Consider the following 16,678-nt stretch of genomic DNA (forward strand, 5'->3'; position numbering starts at 1 on the left):
GATGAGATGGAGCAGGAGCACGTGGCTGAGAGAAGTGCACCTGAGGACAGGTTGACGGTGAGCAAAGCAGCCCGGGCAAGACTCAAACATCAAATAACTTGGGGAGCACAACTGGGAAATGGCCAGTCTAGTGAAGGAAAATAGTTTAGGGGTAATAGCCCAGTAACTGTGCTAAAGCTAATTAAATAAATTGATAGGACTCTGACTTGATTATTGGGGGGCTGACTGGGTCATAGTAAGTACTAATAGAGTTATTAAATACCATACAACACCTACCACCTCTTCCCCATTAATCTCTCTTTTATGTTATTGTCTATTTGTTTAGTGGCCTATTGTAAGTAAATAGGCCATCTTAGTGACCAGGAGCTTAGAGCTATCCTTTGGAGCCAGGTGGACCCAGAGGGTGTACAAGTAAAGACAGTGATCCCTTCTTCCTCTATCAGGATCCAATCGTTCAGAGGTTAAGGTAGAAATGGCCAATCTTGTGTGGGACCAGCATATATAACTTCACATGTGAATTAATGATTGTAGCATTTGTTAACTATTTCTTTTTAAAAATTCTACACAAATTCTCTACTTCGGAACTACATCCCCAGCTCATGGGAACCCCACATATAAGACTGGTGTTTGAAGTTGGGTCAGTCTACAGGAAGATCTATAGTAACTCTGGACAGTGTCAGAATTGGTGTACATTGTTGGGTACCCTGTTGGTACTGAAGTAGGGAATCAGTATGGGAAAATTATATATTTGATGAGGGAGGGGAATAGTATAGTCAAATAGTATAGTCTAAAGTGACATATTTGTGTATTAAATTGACAAGGGGTGGATTTGTGATGGCTAATTTTGATTATTAACTTGATTGAGTTAAGAAACATCTAGGGAGGGAACTGGAGAGATGGCTCAGGGGTTAACGGACACTAGCTGTTCTTTCAGAAAATCAGAGTTTAATTCCCAGCATTCACATGGCAGCTCACAACTGTTAGTGATTTTTGTTCCAGAGGATAAGACATACACACACATGGAGTACAAAACCACATGTAGGCAGAACACCTATTAACATAAAGTCAAAATAAAGGTTAAAAAAATAAAATGTTTTGGGATTTTAAGGGCCCAAATTTGGGTATGGCTATGAAGGTATTTCTAGAGAGGATTATATGAATAGGAAGACAAACCCCGAAGGTAGGTAGGTGGCACCATTTCCTGGACTGGGGTTCCAAGCTGAATAAATAAGGAAAGGGGGGGGGGAAGACAATGAAACTATGATATTCTCCTTTCTCAGCTTCCTTATCCACCCAGATATAAGTAAGCCCCTACGGCCTCACATTCCCCTGCATAGCAGACTCTGTCTCCTCAGACCATGAGCCAACATAAATCCTTCCTTAAGTTGTCCCCCATCAGTTATCTTCTGGTCACAGCCAGGTAGGAGAGAGGGAACTAATATAGTTTGAGTCTTCAATACCACATGTTAAGGTTCTCTCAAAATCTCTGTGTTTACCCTACAAATACCCTGCTTTCCTTATAGACATATAGGACGGCTGGCCCTCATATAACTCAAATTACTGCTTCAGTATTCATTATGTCACAATTAAGCTTTATGTGCCAAATGAACACATTGGGTCTTGATAAAGGATGGCTCATACAGAAACTTTCTGGTATTACAGGAATCAATTTGCTTAATTATGACATTTGAGCATTTCAGCTATTAAATATCCCGAACACACTGCTTCCTGAGGATTTCCATAGCCCTTCTTCCCACAGTGATCTTGTTCTGGACCTTCATGGTTCCCAGCCTCTTATTTCCTGCGGGTCTTTGCTCAAATGTTGCTTTCCCAGTAACAACAACATAGTTAAGGAACTACATTTTACTTGTCCTTCCCTTTATTTCTCTCAATATTGTTGTACTTCCCCCCCCATTGTGTGTGCTTTTTTATTTTCCAAAATGAATGCCTCTATGGTAAAGAGTATTCTCCATCCCTCAAAGCCATGAACAGTGACTGGCAGTTAAGGGCAGCCATTGAATGAGTATATCAGTGAGCAGCAAAAATGAGACAATGCAAACCTTATTCCACCAGCTGCCCCTTGCCTCATAGTGGCCGATGAGGATGCGTGCCTCAATCCACACAAAATCACTGGCCAAGGAAACCACTGTACATATATGTTCTGACTGCTGGGTGGAAAGACTGGCAGTGGTAGCTATAGCTTCCTTCATCTCCCTAGCAACACAAAGCAATATCATCGTTCCCTGTTATTTGATTGTACAAACCAGCCTTGGAGAGCAGCTGGCAGCTTCCAGACAACTCCTTCATACCTGTTGTTGTCCACATAGCGGATCAGCATGGGGTAGAAGGCATAGAGGTCCCTGCAGAGGACAGCAAACTCATCTAGGATGAGGAGCTCAGCCTCCTGGGTATCCCCCTTGCCATCGGTCTTCAGCTGCTCCTCCTCCTGCACAGTCTTCACCGCCTTCTTCTTTAGCTTCTCCAGGGTGGGGATGAAGTGGCTTCGAAGCAGGTCAGGCCTGGCTTTGCTGATGATTGGCTGGGCATACACTGCAGTTGCAAACAGAGGACCTTAGTCTCATCCCATGTGTTATAACCATTAAAGACATTAAGAAAGGTGAGATTAAGGAAACCATCAATCCAGAATGATATCTGTGCATAGATCCTATCTGTAATCCTTCCTTGAACATCCCTCTCCCAAGTCCACAGTGAAGCGGGAATCCAGCACAGCCACAGAAGGTCTCCACTCTACTCAGCAACTCCAGGCCATGGGAGCCCCACCCACTATGAATTCCTCATATGTGCAAGGCCTATGCCTCACTCCTTCTCTTTTCTAACAGACTATCTTCCATCATCTGACAGCCTGCCCATGTTGGTCTTGGCTCATCAGTTAGATTTTTATGTCCCTGCAGGAAGCCCTTTCATGGAAATTAGTACTGTGTTGACCTGGGAATAAGCACTGGGTGTGTGCTTTCTATTGAGATGACAGATATGTCAGTTTTGATGATCTGCCATTACACTATAATATGTGCACTGGAAGTCATAAATCTTTAACACATTTACTATGTGTTAAAAATAAAATGTATATGTATGCATATGTGTATATGCTTACACATGCTTTCTAATTATTTCTAATTATTTTTTAAAAATCTGCCAAAGGCATAATAGTCCAGTCAGGTTCTAAGCTCTCAGCACTGACATCCTCTTTATGCTTTGAGAGAGGGAGTATGGGCTTGGAAAAACTGGGGCATTACTAGGAGCAGAGAAGCTGAACAAGAAGTTATCAGGGCTGCCATGCTGGCCTTTGATACAAAGAACAAATGGAAACCTTCATGTCTTATCCTATTTTTTATATCCCATTGATAAGATTCTGATTATACTATTATGAATTAGGTCAGCTGAGCTGAATAGTGTGAGTATAAGAATCAGAGTAATTGCAAGAAAAAGTGAAATGAAATGAATGCATCCTGAACCATTGGCAGTGGACGTTTGAATGTCTATTTCCACATTTCTTTAGCTTAGGGACGAAAGTCAATTAAAGGAGGAAGGGAAAGCGCTTCTACTGGAGAAGGCAAAGATAGCTTTTTTGATGACATGCATTAACCATGGAGTCCTGACTTCTTAGCAATCTCCAAGGCACAGGCCCACTGGTTTACTGAATTGAGCTGAAATTAGGTCCTTGAAACTGACTTGCATTAGTCACCAGGAGTTAAGTGGCCTCACTGAATGAGCTCTGGATTTGCTGCAGGAAGGACAGCTACAATTCTGTTTCCATCAGTGTTCTCTTCAGTGACAGGAAACTCTCCCAGCCTGGGAGGAAGGGAGCAGATTTCCTGATCCTTGGCCTTCCCTTAACTCGCACTATAAGAATCCATTAAATTGCCTTAGGATTAACAACCTTTTAAGGATAATTGGCAATCAGGGACTGTCTACCCTGTTTATTTTCTGTCCACAGGGTCTGCATTTTAGTTACAATTTTAATCTCAGTTCATTTCTGAGACCGAGAGAATGTAGGAATACTTCCCACTTATTCTTCTACAAATGTGTCTCTGCATTTGCCAGGGAAGATCACCATTCAGTGCTGTGCTCTCTGTAGCCTAGCATTGGCATTTCATGGTCCAGGAGGTCAGATGCAGGAAGCTGTGACAAGTGGACTCCCTGACCTAAACTGATGTTCCATCAAAAACAATGATTTTCCACAGTGTGGATCTCTCAAACTCTAGTGTGACAGGCAGGGTACTAAATATTCATGTATTCATGGTTTCTTGACTTGGGTTGCTTGACATTTTCCAAAAGTTTCCCTCTTTTGGTGTCTTCGAGAACAGAAAATTGGCTAATAGCATTTATTTAGAGCTTATTACATGCCAGGAGTTAAAAAGGATACAAAGAAAGAGAGAAAATAAAAAAAAAAAAGCAACAAAACAAAGTGCTGCTATTGTTAGCTACATTCAAGGCAGTCTTAGAAATGAAAATGCTGAATGACATTGAGGAATTTGAGTTTTATATAAAAGTACAAAATGCAAATGGTTATTTACCAATAATTAGTAACAAGAGAGCCAAAGGATTGATTTCTTTCTTTCTTTCTTTCTTTCTTTCTTTCTTTCTTTCTTTCTTTCTTTCTTTTTTTTTTTTTTTTTTTTTTTTTTTTTTTTTTTTTTTTTTGTTTTTTGAGACAGGGTTTCTCTGTGTAGCCCTGGCTGTCCTGGAACTCACTTTGTAGACCAGGCTGGCCTCGAACTCAGAAATCCGCTTGCCTCTGCCTCCCAAGTGCTGGGATTTCTTAAGCACCAAAAAACAAATAAAGTAATGATCATCCCAGAGGAGGGCAGCTGATCTACAGGGCTTCTTGGAGATCTCTGAGCAGGGGGGGGGGGGGTCGGTAAGGGTTTGAGGAAAGCATGCCATTCAGTTTACTATGCTGTTTTTGTTTGAGACATGTCTCAGGCTGGCCTTGAATTCCTACCTCTGCCTCCCAAGAGCCCATGTTACAGGGGTATGCTAACATGCCTGGTCTATGCAGGGTTGGGGATTGAACCCAGGGACTCAAACATGTTAGGCAAATACTCTACAATTTGGTCTTATATTTTTAATTTTTTTAAAGATTTATTTATTTTATGTATATGAGTATACTATAGCTGTCTTCAGACATGCCAGAAGGGTATCAGATCTCATTACAGATGGTTGTGAGCCACCATGTGGTTGCTGGGAATTGAACTCAGGACCTCTGGAAGAGCAGTCATTGCTCTTAACCGCTGAACCATCTCTCCAGCCCCGCTACAATTTGGTCTTCATCCCTAGACTCAAGTTGACTGCTAAGCAAATGTGAGGTAGAAGATTAAAACACAGAACAGAACTTGCTCAAAATCACAGAATTAGTAAACGAGTTAAGAAGAGATTCTGACTGCCTTAACTGTAGAGCCAAAGACCGCGAGAGAAAGAGTATTGATTGGTACCTGCGATGCGCTTCATCCAGGAGGCCTCATCAATGCCCAGGTTGTTGTTGATGATTTTCAGGATGTTGCCCAGGATGAGGCTGAGGTGTTCAGATGTGACCTTGGTGCAGCAGGGTCCTGTGCTGGGGGGCAGGTTTTCAGGTCCTCGCTCCCACCAGTAGGACAGGTAGTTGCAGAGCATGGGCAAGATCACTTCAATGACATGGGGCATCTCAGTGTACCGGGCACCTGACTCGGCCAAGTCATTGATTTCCTTCATCAGGCCTTCCAGCTGAGGGATGTCAGGACACATGTCCTCCACCTTGTCTGGCATCCCCAGAACTGACCGAGAGAGTACAGGAAGAAGAAAGGCACATTGAGTCAAAAACAGAGTGATGTAGTGTACCATTCTTTTGGCCTCTACATGTAAATTTCCACTGCAGAGCCTTAAAGGAATGAGCATGGAGGAGAGCAGCCTCAGGACTTGAGTTGTGTGTAGGCTGTAGTTTTCAGGGGCATGTCCCTAAATGCCACATTGAAGTTAAAAAACAGAGCTAAAGCAGCACAATGGAGACACTGGTGAGGTACAGTGCATGAGGCTACTTTGTGACAAACAGATCCTTTGCTAGTCCCTCTTGGCCTGACTATTGGGATCAACGTGTCCATTGCAAGAAGCAATAGCACCCAGAGCAAAGTAACTCAATGTTCAAATGCCAAATTCTATTTCAATCAATCATCCCGATCATTTCACGTCCCATAGAAGGGTATACTGGCTAGTTTTGTGTCAACTTGACACAAGCTGGAGCTATCACAGAGAAAGGAACTTCAGTTGGGGAAGTGCCTCCATGAGATCCAGCTGTGGGACATTTTCTCAATTAGTGATCAAGGGGGAGAGGCCCCTTGTGGGTGGGTGGGACCATCCCTGGGCTGCTAGTCTTGGGTTCTACAAGAGAGCAGGTTGAGCAAGCCAGGGGAAACAAGCCAGTAAAGAACATCCCTCCATGGCTTCTGCATCAGCTCCTGGTTCCTGACCTGCTTGAGTTCCAGTCCTGACTTCCTTTGGTGATGAACAGCAATATGGAAGTATAAGCTGAATAAACCCTTTCCTCCCCAAGTTGCTTGTTGGTCATGATGTTTGTGCAGGAGTAGAAACTGACTAAGACAAAGGGAAAGGAAAACGTCCCATCTAACATCCCTGCAACTGGGCTAGAGGCTCTAATACTTAGCATCTTGTTCAAAATACACTAAGGAAAAAAAATCGCTCCTGGATTGATCCTATGCCTTTACAACAAAAATGATCAATAACTTCAGGTGACTTAAGTGACTCTCTGTCTGTCACACACTTTGCTTTTCAAGAAAGCATATTTCCTGGGACTAGTGAGTTAACTCCCTTTTCTCTGTTCTGTATGCCTGAGGTCACTTCACTGGATAGGGGCACCCGGGATGAAATGAAAGTAGAATTCAGTATTATTTTAGAGAGGATTAGATTTCTTTTCTTTTGTATTGCTGATGTTGGATGTTGACAAAGGACCTTGCTCTGTGCATCAGAAAACATGGGTGGCAATCTGGGAATCCTGGGAGACCCTTATACACAAGGTAATTTTACATATACACTATCAGAGCAAATAGTTAAATGCTGAGAAGCCAAACTTTGCACCAGGAGCTTAACATTCAGAACAATATCAACCAGCACAGGCAACTGACACACTTATTTGCTAGCACAGTTATATATAAGAAAGCTCAGGTGTGTGTGTCTAAAAGTCACATGCATAATTATCACCATAGACACTTCTTTCTCCCATATAAGAAGAACAAGACGTTGCTTAAGGTTGGTGCACTGCAGTCATGATAATGACCTTTAGAAGTTATTTATACATACAATAATTGGTCCTTGAACGGGACCAACATTTATGATTCACAGGGTGTTTTGGGGCTCCAAATGTCACATGATAATCTCAAAGAGCAAATTCTGGTATGTTAGCTACCTGAAGTCAGCCTCAAAGGAACCTGATTAGAGGCAGACACAAGAGTGTTGGGAAAAGTCATTAGAACATACTGCACTTGTAGCTGTTATATAACAGTTCTGTTGGTGAGGGCCTTTCACTTGCAGCAGCTGTATCCCCTGGAAACACATCAGAGATGTAGGTCCTCAGGCCTTACTCCAGGTCTACTGAGTTAGACATACCAGTGGCAGTGGTAGGCCTTGGAGATCTTTAACACATCAACCAAGTGACTCTGACAAGCACTGAGTAAGATTCGAAAGTTCTTTATTCATTTCTCCTAGCGGCTCTTCATCCAAAGAGCACTGGCCCTTTGCAAGGCAGGCTGATCGCTTCCACTGGAATTGGACCTCTTTTCTCAGTGGCTCATTATTGAAACAGGGTATGGAAAGGAAGCAAGGAGGCTGATGACAGGATGTTTTTGTCAGCCCCATACTCTGACTAATAGGCTATTTCTATGTGACTAAGGTTTTATGCCAGCTTGAATAAGTGTCACAAAACGGTATTAAGCTTTTTCTTAGGCATATTTTAGCTTTGGATAAGAAATGGCTCAGTGGTTAAGAGCACTGACTGTTCTTCAAGAAGTCCTGAGTTCAATTCCCAGCACCCATATGGTGGCTCACAACCATCTGTAATGAGATCTGATGCCCTCTTCTGGGGTGTCTGAAGACAGACACAGTGTACTCATATACATAAAATAAATAAATAAATCTTCAAAAAAAAAAAAAAAAAAGAAAGTGACACATCTTCTTAGGGTATTGAGGCTTCTAATATAATTAACTTTATTGGCACAACACTAAACATCAATTAATAGTGATGTCCAATTGTTGGAAGATTGATGCTATAAATCAATCCATACATTTAAAAAAAAAGCCATCATTGTTACCTTAAACATTCCTTCCTCTCCTTTTCTCCTTAGGCTACCCATTTTGTAATGAATGAAGTCTACAGTCTTACGTCCCATTAAGCTATCAGTTACTCTCCAGGTAATTCACACACCCCAAAATTCATTTTGATGCAGATATGACTTTAGAAAGAGCCACAGAGATGCTCAGCATTCATTCATTGCTTATTTAAACCAACTGCAAAAAGCAGGAGACTTGGGGGTCAAGTCTCAGTGTTGCTGATGGAAAAAGGTAGTAGGTCCAAAGGTCCCTAAAAGGCAAAAATGACCCCAAAATGACAGTATGGACTCAGCTCAAACTTGACACACCGACAACAACAACCTGTGAAATAGGTTTCTGCCTGCCAGAGAGAGCCACTTTTCTCATCTCCCCTTGCCTTTGGTGAATGGGGCATCTGGTTTTCTATTGGTGACCTGTGGTGCATATCAAATGCCAGCCTCTAGTTCCCACTGTTATTCTAATTCAGTAGAATTTTATTAGTGGTCTTAACCTAAATTATCCTGGGGACCCTTTTTTTTGGGGGGGAGGGTTGGGGTAGGGTATTCTTTGTATGTGAAATAAGCAATAAAGACTGAAACTGCTGTAGTTTAGCACTCTGCATTCTAGATTAGAAGGACACTGGTGACAAGGTGTGCTTAGGACCTCATGACAGTTTGAGAAAGCACCTGAAATAAATGGAACTTTTATGGAGTATGGCTGTTCATTTGCAGTATATATCCATAATTTCAGAAAACCGTGTCTCCAGATGAGATGGACTATAGTTTAAAATGACTTACTATATTTTTCTTTCTCCTAATATGGCGAGGCCTACAATTTGGCAGTTTGGGCTTCAGATTTCATCAAAGCACTATAGTTCTATTGGAATTCAAGCTTTACTAAAAATAAAGCTATTGAAGAGGTTTTATTTGAGCCTATCATCTTGTGACATCTTGTGTCATCTTGTGCCATCCCAAGACAATACAGAGCTTTCTCCATCTTCTATTCTTGCTCAAGCCATTTCAGGTTTAACTAGAATCTTCTTGATAGAAGATAGAAGCCCCTGTAAATAGAATCCCAACTCTATTCTAGGAACCTAAGGTCAAGATGCCCAAGCTTCTGTTAAACTGCCTGCTTGTGCAAACCTCTCCCTCCAGCTAACTACTTATCTTAGCTTCTGTTAAACTGCTTGTTGGCACAAAACTTTCCTGTGTAGCTGTCAGCAAGATACCATGATGTATTTTTACCTCTACAGCCCCTAAACCTAAACACTTGGCACCACACTTGGATCCCGATTACTTCAGCTAGTCCCAGCTAGATGGAATAAAGACTTTCAACTGGTTATAAACTGTCTCCGAGTGGTCATCTCTAGTGGACTCCCGGTAATAATCTTACTAATATCACACTGAATCCAAATATGAGGTTACTTGCTTTCACTCTCCGGAAGAAGGATTGCAGCTTGATTTGGATTTTAGCTTTAATGGTTATTGGTTGTTTGCTGAGAAATCTTTATTTGTTAAAAAAAAAAAAAATAGGCTGTGGGCCACATTTGTCCTATGTACATACTTTACCAATCTGTGTTATAGAACTTAATGCATGTCAATTCTTCTGTTAAAAAGACTCTTCCGTGTATAACTACAGTTCCTTCTGGTGCTATCCCATGTCTTATTTTCTGTGATGGCAGATAATATGTGCTCAGTATCCTATTGAAGAACAACTTTCTTTTGAAGACTATACTTAGGCTGTTATTATGCATATGGTCCTTTTCGATGGCACGCTGACTAAAGACTAGATAAAAGTAATCATGTCCCTAGGCTCAAACAAGAAATGAAGACCTGGGGGCAGGGGGAGGGGTGGGGGGGGAGGGGCGGAGACAAAAGACCTCAAGGTCTTGCGATGTCAGGACATGAGAATCCACCTAGACTGTCTCCTCAGTATGAAACAACTATCAAAAGTCTAATCATCAAAAAAGTCGTTTTCAAGCTCAAGTCTCCAACAAGATACAGACAATATCTGGTCTCTAACTCAGACCCGCTGACCTACCTTCTTCACATTGTGATGATTAACCTGGTTCACTTAGTGAGATTTAGAATTCCCTGTAGGTAGGCCTGAGGGGGGATTACCAGAGAGGCTTTGCTGAGGAGGGAAGAACCCCCCTGAGTGTAGGCAGCACCACTCCATGGGCTGGGGTCTCAGAGTGAATAAAAAGGAGAAAGTGAGTAAGGAACCAACATTCGTCTCCCTCTTTCTCAATGTGGACACAATGTGACTAGCTGCCTCATAACTTTTACCTCCATGCCTTCTTGGCCTTGAGAGAATGAACTTCTTAAACCACAAGCTGTAATAAAAAAGTGTTTTTCCTTGTGATGTGTTAACTGGTACAAGAAAAGTAGTTAATACCACCTCATGTGACCCAACACACTACAGAGCTGTGGTTCTATCCTGCCCCCTTCCTGGCTACTCCCCGAGTTGATACTTACTAGACCGCTCCCTGGGTGTTTTGGTGTTGAAGACTGAGAGGGGATTATAGCGGTTAAGGCTGGGCTCCAGAAAGGCCACAGGGATAGCAGCTGCTAGGGAAGCCAGACATTCTCCAAGAGCAGGACGTTGCCTGGAAACAAAGAAGTCCATTTAGAAGTGGTGCCACTCATATGCGGACCCCACACACCAGCTAGGTCCCCTCCTCAGGATGTCTCACTACTTTCCTATGTTTTACTCCACTGGACATCCTGAGGCATAGTAGGACTGTGTGCACTTTCTCTTCCCAACTTTACCCAAATACTAACAGTTTAGATTGAGCTCACTGCTTCAAATCTAGCTGTAGCTAAGATGATATAATGATATGCTGCGGGGCTGTTATAGGACCATCATGGAAATAGCAGCTTGCTGGAGAAGGTGTACCTGAAAATTTGTGGAACAGGCTGTCAAGTTATAAGACTCCCTCTAGTCCCCAACCGAGACCTGCACCCAAGACTGTGTGGGTTATTTACCCCTCATTGTGTCAAGAACCAACAATTTTAACAGCACAAAGAAGCTGGAATTTCAAAAGCATAGACTCTCTGAAAGTAGATAACAAGGATTTATAGAAGTGGTAGCATTTTTTTTTTTTTCACTGAAAAGCAAGCCAAATTGCTCCTAAATATAACCTTTGGTTAAATTGGTGGTTGCTGAGGTTTGGTCTGTTGCTATGTATTATAATGCTAAATACTGGCCCCCAGGGTCTGGTTACTCCTAGGGATGAGAAGATCCTCATGTGTACCAAATGATGCTATGTAATTTTGCTCCTTAATTTAAAAATATTGGTTGAATAAAGATGCCTACAGTCTGTCGCTGGGCAGAAGGGAGATAGTCAGGGCTTTGGTTCCTGGGCTTGGGGTCTGAAGCAGAGACCAAAAGAAGAGAGGGGAGAGGGGAGAGGGGAGAGGGGAGAGGGGAGAGGGGAGAGGGGAGAGGAAAACTTCATGGGGTGGTAGGTAGATTGTGAGAACATGGCCATGAGAGCTGGTCAGTTGGAGTAGGAGTGTCTCAGACAGAACATGGCAAGTTATATCTTGGGGTTATTGACAAGGAAGTAGACAAACTAGCATAGAGGGTTGATACCTGCCCAGCTCTAGTGCATTAAGGTTTATTATAAATATAAGGGTTTTATGTCTTTTATTTAGGAGCTAAATGATCCAAGGTGGGATAGAAACACCCCAATTACTTTTACTACAATATGTGGTGAAGTCCCTTTTTGCTATTATAGATCAATGATAGAACATATATTCCATACAGAACCCCAAAGGCATGCAACTTAAAAAGCCAGGTCTTTACAAAGCAATCATAAGGATTAGCTTCACTCTGCAGCTATTTTAGAGAGAGAGATGCATTTGAGTTGAATTTTTAAAATGTGATCTTAACCTTTTTTTGAATAAAATGACTGGAGAAGGCTGTTGGAGTAGATTGGAATCTTGAGGGCAGCCTGAGAGAGTACAGAATGCCTTAGATGTAAGAGGACTGTGCTGATTAGAGAGGGGAGAAAGGCAGAGGGAGGCTGAGTTGGCATAAAGCTTTGGATTCACAGGAAAACCCACCCAGGCTTCACTCAATTACCAAACCGGCTCAAAAAGTGAAATTTTAAACCACTCTGAAGAAAAACTAATAAATGCATTTTTTATCCTTTATTTTCTCAGGCTCAGCTTTTAAGAAATGAACCGCTTATGTGCTATGAAGTGTTCGAGGGAATGACTTTCAGATCACTCCAGTAGGAGGGGTCGTTAGTCAGTTCACCACTTCCTAGATGATGGCACAGCCTTGTCCTCCAGGGAGAGGTCTGGCTGTTAGATTCCTTCTGACTTCTTCTCCTGACCCAGGTAGGCTTCAGAGGCAAAGCACCCTTGGGCCAAGCTAAGGCCTTGTGTTTGTGTACCAATGCTGTCTGAGTCTCTTCTCTGGAGATGTGTCAGTGGGAAGAGAGAGAGGAATAGGGAGAGAGAGAGGAGGAGAGGGAGAGGGAGGAGGAGAGGTGTATAAACTGCTGCCTAGGCCCACTTCTGAGCAGCCTCCAAACCAGGCCTTTTCCATCAACCATCCTTCTCATAACCTCTTCTTTCTTCTTTGCCTTTTGGGCAAGCTCAAGATAGCAGATAGGCCTGAAGAAAAGAGCATCTCTTTAACTTCCCATCTGAAATGGCCAGTACCCTCAAAGAGGACAGGGAAGAATAACTGAGATGAGTGTCCCACAAAGGGCCATTTCACAGTGTGTACCAACAGAATGGTCAATAAGAAGTTATAGGATGTCTCTTCTGTATCGCTTTGGAAGAAGAGAATGAGAAAGTGTGGCAGGGAAGGGGCTGTCATTGGGGGTGGAGCACAGATGGAAGAGAATCTAGGAGACATTCATATATGGTAAGAAATGATTAGGTAGGATCCCAGGACTGAAGGTAAATTTTTGGTGGCACTGGGAAGTGGTGACACACTTGCTCTGTTTTACTGAAATTGGTGTCCTGAGCTCATGATAGTGGGTATTTAGACAGTGAGGCAGCTATAAAGGCAAGCCTTGAGGGGGAGAAAAGAGCTGAGAAGTCCCAGTTGTGCAGGGTGGCAGTGACAGGGACATGACCCTGTCCTCTCTGATATTAATTACTGAAAAATCTAAGTCACACCAGCTTCTCAACAGGGCACTCTCTAGTCAGGAACACATGTGGATGCTAATTAGCTGCTCAGTCAAGAGAGATAAACAACAGCTCTCCTGGCCCAGCTGCTAACACAGTAAAATCCACAAGACTGACAATTAATCCTTCTGGCTATGAAATGCCAGAGAGAATGACCTGGGGCTTCCAGGCTCATAGAGTGATGGAGGGAGACATAGGTTTCTCCAGTCATTAGTGCCCCTAGGGGGTAATGTAGATGTAAGCAAGGCTTCCAGGCAGGGCAGAGGCTGCATGGCTAGCTCCATAGCAACCAAAAATAAAAGAAAGGTCTTGCGGTTTATCATTGGATATGGAAACCATTTTTTCTTTAATCTTTACTGTCAGATAGAGTATTTTTCACATAAGTAAGTAAGTCAAGGAGAGGTTTCAATATGTATTCCAGTATTTATTAGTTCCTAATTTCCAAATTATGGGGCTTTCTTTGTCAATCTCTTATTTACATGATGTCAGCAACAGTGAACCTCTCAAATGTCTATTGTCAGGGACACAGTCAAAGACAAATAAATTAGAGTATCGAATAGTATTGTGGTGGTTTGATTGAAAATGGCCCCCATAGGCTCATAGAGATTGGCACTGTTGGGAGGTGTGGCCTTGTTGAAATAGATGTATCCTTGTTGGAGGAAGTGTGTCGCTGGGGTGGACTTTGGGGTTTCAGATGACCAAGCCTGGCCCAGTGTTACTCTTTCTTCCTGCTGCTACCTGATCCAGATGTAGAACTCTCAGCTACCTCTCCAGCACCATGTTGGCCCATGTTCTGCCATACTTCCCATCATGGTAACCACAGACTAAACCTCGGAACTGTAAGCCAGCCCTGATGAAACTCTTGAGAAGAGTTGCTATGGTGATGGTGTCTCTTCACAGCAGCACAAACCCTAAGACAAATACTTTATACACATATATGTGTCATGAATTTAAACTTCCGTCCTGTACATGCATGATACTATGGAGAGGAAGTAGCATGAACAGAGTAGAACACACGGTGGGGGTGGGGCACAGTCCTAAATGGCAATGTTAATAAGCTTGGTGGCTTAGATAGGTGTGATGTACAAGCAGAAATGATTGATCAGTGCAAGCCAGGAAGGTGGAAGGAACAAACATCTAAAGTGTGAAGGAAAAAAAAAATTAGTTTTCATTCAAAATAAAACTGAGATTAAAGATTAACAAAATGAAGAACCAAACTTGATTGTCTGAAAAATCTTCCCTGAAATCTCTTTAAATCAATATTTCTAACAAAACCAAAAAATCAAAACAAACAAAAAAAAAACCCAAAAAACAAAAACACTCCATATTGGAGAACTCAAGAATTTTGCATGATCAAATAAACAATATGTTTACTCTTCGATATTCGGTATATGAAAACCTCACAGATTTATGTAATTCTCAATACTATTCTGACTTCAAAGTATTCCAAAAGACACTTCTCCACTCCGTGTTGTTTACCTTTTCTTTTCACAATCACTCCCATCACTGAAGTAAGTGATTCTTTTCTAACTACAAGTCACTTGTCAGGTGGAGCTGGGCCGAATACTCAGTGATTCCCCCTGCCATTCAATAGATTTTATTTTATTTTATTTTAGAGACAAGGTTTCTCTGTGTAACCCTGGCTGTCCTGGAACTCTCTTTTGTCAAGAAAAACTTAGTTAAAGGTTATCAGGTCCAAAGGAAACTCGATAAAAGCCAGCCCTCCTCGGGAACTTATGAGGCTTGTTCCACTCTACCAAAGGAGCCATTTCCCTTACCACTGCCAGGAGGGACAAATGACCATTGTGACCTCCAGGCTCCCTCAGTATCCCAAAACCCTGTTGTACATGCCATCTCCGTGCTGATGGCATCTAGGCTCTTGTAAGGTCTTCTCACATCCTCCCCGTCCCTCCCATCAAGCTGTTCATTCTTGTAACATTGCTGTGCTGGCTCTATTCTTTCTTCTGCCCACTCTCCTTGTCTTCTTTCTTGCTCCCCCTCTTTCTATGTTTCTCTCCCTCTCTCTGCTCTCTTCCTGCTTCCCTCATGACCTGGTCCAGTCTGCTGGCCATGGTCAGTCTGCTACTTTCTCTGCTCTGAATTCTTCCTTTGGTGGTTCTCTCTGTCATGTCTACAACAAGAACCTTCCCCTTAACAATCCCATGGAGCTGTCATGTCTCATTTTATACAAAAGGTGCTGGAGACATGCTGGTTCTACTATATGTTTCTCTCTAAAACTCGATATTAGAAAAGAAATTAAACAGACATCTGGATCTGTGCTGAAGTTATAATATGTATTATAACCCCAGACCACAAAGTAGTAACCAATCAAGTGGGGGTACAGGAATTAAAACATACTCTACAGAAGGGGCCTTAAAGATGACTTATCAAGTTAGGAGCACTGGATGATCTTTGAGAGGACCTGGGTTTGATTCTCAGCACATGGCAACAGATAACCATGTATAACCCCAGTTCTAGAGCACCTGGCATCTTCTTCTGACATTCTGGGGTACAAGGCATGCATATGTTGCACACACATTCAAACAAAACACTGATAAGCATGAAACTAATTAACTAATAAATTAAAAACCAGCAACAATAACAATGATAACAGCAATAATAAGAGCCAAAACCCATAATTTCCAGAATTAGAAGACTGAAGAAGTCTTTGGAGGTATATACAGGATTTAGGAGTTGCTTGAAACAGTGAGCGTTTAGGTCTATGAAATTCATTAAAGACCTGGTGGACAATATATATGTGGGGAGCTTCCATCTTGCAGAGTTAAGCTATGGGGCCAAGAATGGTATGTGCCTGTAATTCCTGTCACCTGTCCTCTCAGTCTGGAGAAACTCCTGGAGGTGCATTGGCAGGAAGTAATGAGAAGGAACTTGCTTTGGAGCTGCAGACCCAAGCTCACCAGAGGGTGAGCATATATTAAATTTCTCAAGAAACACCTGGCTGCAATGTGAGAGTTTTACTCACTTCTCATCTGGGCTAGCCATTTACTTGTCTTAGGAGTGGACATTAGAGCTCTAGGAAGGGCTTGGCCCTATCCCAGGTTCTCAGCTTTGAAGCTGCCTGCTGTTTCCTTCCAGTTCACTCTCAACTGTTTTAACACACACACACACACACACACACACACACACACACATACATATGCACGCATGCACAGGCCTTTGTTCTTGAGAATTAACAATATTCCTAGCAGCAA

General features: G+C 42.4%; 1 protein-coding gene across 2 annotated transcripts in view; it reads right to left on the bottom strand.

Annotated features, from left to right (window-relative positions):
• Ryr3 (ryanodine receptor 3) overlaps window positions 1–16,678 on the bottom strand; it is a 542,105-nt gene that overhangs the window by 67,263 nt on the left and 458,164 nt on the right. For both annotated transcript variants that reach the window (XM_029469442.1, XM_021156945.2), the window contains 3 exons: window positions 10,794–10,924; window positions 5,454–5,774; window positions 2,310–2,550 (listed from right to left, as the gene is read on the bottom strand). In XM_029469442.1, the coding sequence (XP_029325302.1) occupies window positions 2,310–2,550; window positions 5,454–5,774; window positions 10,794–10,924 (693 nt within the window). The remainder of the gene's footprint in view (window positions 1–2,309; window positions 2,551–5,453; window positions 5,775–10,793; window positions 10,925–16,678) is intronic.

The sequence above is a fragment of the Mus caroli genome, chromosome 2 (assembly GCF_900094665.2).
Source record: "Mus caroli chromosome 2, CAROLI_EIJ_v1.1, whole genome shotgun sequence".
Lineage (NCBI taxonomy): Eukaryota > Metazoa > Chordata > Mammalia > Rodentia > Muridae > Mus > Mus caroli.